At 19.9% G+C, this 2,121-nt stretch overlaps 1 protein-coding gene across 1 annotated transcript in view, besides 6 other annotated features; it reads right to left on the reverse strand.

The window, feature by feature from the left end:
- Positions 1–71, reverse strand: part of EDI_310250 (twinfilin, putative) — a gene marked incomplete at both ends in the record, with an annotated part of 418 nt that extends 347 nt beyond the window's left edge. Inside the window, one exon of the mRNA XM_001739766.1 lies at positions 56–71. Within this exon, the coding sequence (XP_001739818.1) occupies positions 56–71 (16 nt within the window). The remainder of the gene's footprint in view (positions 1–55) is intronic.
- Positions 10–37: a sequence feature (AT_rich).
- Positions 72–389: 318 nt separating the features above from the next.
- Positions 390–410: a sequence feature (AT_rich).
- Positions 411–787: 377 nt separating this feature from the next.
- Positions 788–817: a sequence feature (AT_rich).
- Positions 818–1,251: 434 nt separating this feature from the next.
- Positions 1,252–1,533: a sequence feature (AT_rich).
- Positions 1,534–1,614: 81 nt separating this feature from the next.
- Positions 1,615–1,778: a microsatellite.
- A 24-nt stretch (positions 1,779–1,802) lies between these two features.
- Positions 1,803–2,022: a sequence feature (AT_rich).
- Between the last annotated feature and the right edge of the window lie 99 nt (positions 2,023–2,121).

A 2,121-nucleotide genomic window follows, 5' to 3' on the forward strand; every position in this document is an offset into this window, starting at 1 on the left:
CCGCTTGAGTTTATATCTTTAAATTTATTAATTAAATCAGTTGATAATTCAATACCGCTGCTGTGTGACATTTTTATTTTTAAGTTAATTTATTAGTTCAACTCTGTCTTTTTTTCTTCAATTAAAAACTCCTTTTAAAGTTTTTGATTTTTTTAATTTGAAGAGCAAGTTTGAAATACTTCTTCCATAGATACGTGCGTTTTGAAGGACCTAAAATAATTTCCTCTTAATATGAAGAAAGTCAACTGTTGGTATAAACAAATTATTCTTTTCAAAAAGTAGTTGAAAGTTTATTACTTTTACAGTCTTTGTATTTCAACAATACAAGCTTTTTAATCTTAGTTATGAATAAGATCCTTAACAAAACATATGAGTAATAGTGCCTTAGCAATAATTTATTTATAATAATTGTAATGAAGAGTTCTAGTAAATCTGTGTGTTCACCTGGCTTGACTAAGTTTTGTTGTTGAACAATGAACTAAGAAAATAAGAAAGAAAACTAATCAACAAGACAAACAATTAATCCATTAAAAATAAAGAAAAAAATCGTTGTTTCAGTTAAAACACAAAAAGTGACAATTCACAATTAACAGAATCTTTTAAAAGAGACAAAGAAAATTGTTATTATTGAATAAAACATTGAAAATGAATTTAAAAATATGAAAGAATTAGTAAATAATTATACAAATAGAATAGAAAGCACGAATGGCCGAGTGGTCTAAGGCGTCCGCTTTAGGCGTGGATATCGAAAGATGCGTGGGTTCAAACCCCACTTCGTGCATTTTTCATTTTTATTAATAACAAAAAATTAAATAAACTGATTTACAATTAGATTTAAAATGAAGTATTTTTACTGATTTTAAACTCCATTTATAAAAACTTTAAAGGAAAGCAAACACTTTATTAGAGAAGTTACTTTAATACACATTTAATTAATAAAGATTTTTTTTTTTGTTGAAAAACTGGATATCAAGTTATGGTATTAATAAAATAGATAATAAACAATAAGAAAGACAAAAGAAACAAACAATTAAAGTAAAGTTGTTTAATGAAATGAGTGTTATTAAAATAAATGAATTAAAATATGAAAGATAGTAGTAAATTAATAATAAGAATATACATTACTCAGCCTACTAACTTTTTAATAATAATGATATTAACAGAAATACAGTACAACAGTGAATATAAAGTATAGAAAAGTTGGAGTTAAAAAAGATGTATATATTAAAAATAATAAAGAAAAGAGATACCAATATAAATAATAAAATAAAAATAGATAAGAGAATACTATAAATTAAATACAAAACCTAGATATTAAATAATAAGTTGTTTAATATAAAATATTTAGTTTTTATAAACAATTAAAATATTCATATCATAATCAAGTTTTATTATTTCATTCACACTTCCTATTAATATTAAATTATTGATTCAATTTTTATATCTTATAACAATTTTCACAAGGATATAAATATGTTTACTATAATAGAATAATTATTAATTATATCAAAATATAATTATTTAATTAAATTAGTTTTTCATATGAACAGAATATAATAAATCGAATAAGATATCAGGTAAATATAACAAGTAACAAATACTAATAAACGGAATAAATCTAACAAAAGAAATAAAAAATTATTTAACAATAATTGAAAAGATAAAATATCAAATAGTGAGAACTATAAAATAAGAAAAATGAATAAATAGAATAAAAATGAATAAAAGAAATAAGATAATATAAATTCAATGAAATAAACAAGAAGAAAAATAGAATATTTACAACATAAATTCTAAATCAGAAATAATAAAATTATTATTTAGAGTATTAAAAAGAATATCATTTGATAAATTTAAAGATAACAATATGTTCTAATACTATTTATTATAATGAATTCTTCTTGTTAAATTCTTGATTAAAAATAAAAGAATTAAAAAGAATGAATATTATGAAATCATCATTTTTTAATAATATGTAATATTTTGTATTTATATTTATTTAAATGTTTTATTTATTTAATTCTTAACTAAATGGATTTGTAACAAAAATTTATAATTTATAACTTTCACATACTTTTATGTTTCATCTATGACTATTTTGTCATTTTTAACAAATTTTAT

Source organism: Entamoeba dispar, genomic scaffold (genome assembly GCF_000209125.1).
Source record: "Entamoeba dispar SAW760 scf_1105229462393 genomic scaffold, whole genome shotgun sequence".
In the NCBI taxonomy this organism is placed as follows: Eukaryota; Evosea; order Mastigamoebida; family Endamoebidae; genus Entamoeba; species Entamoeba dispar.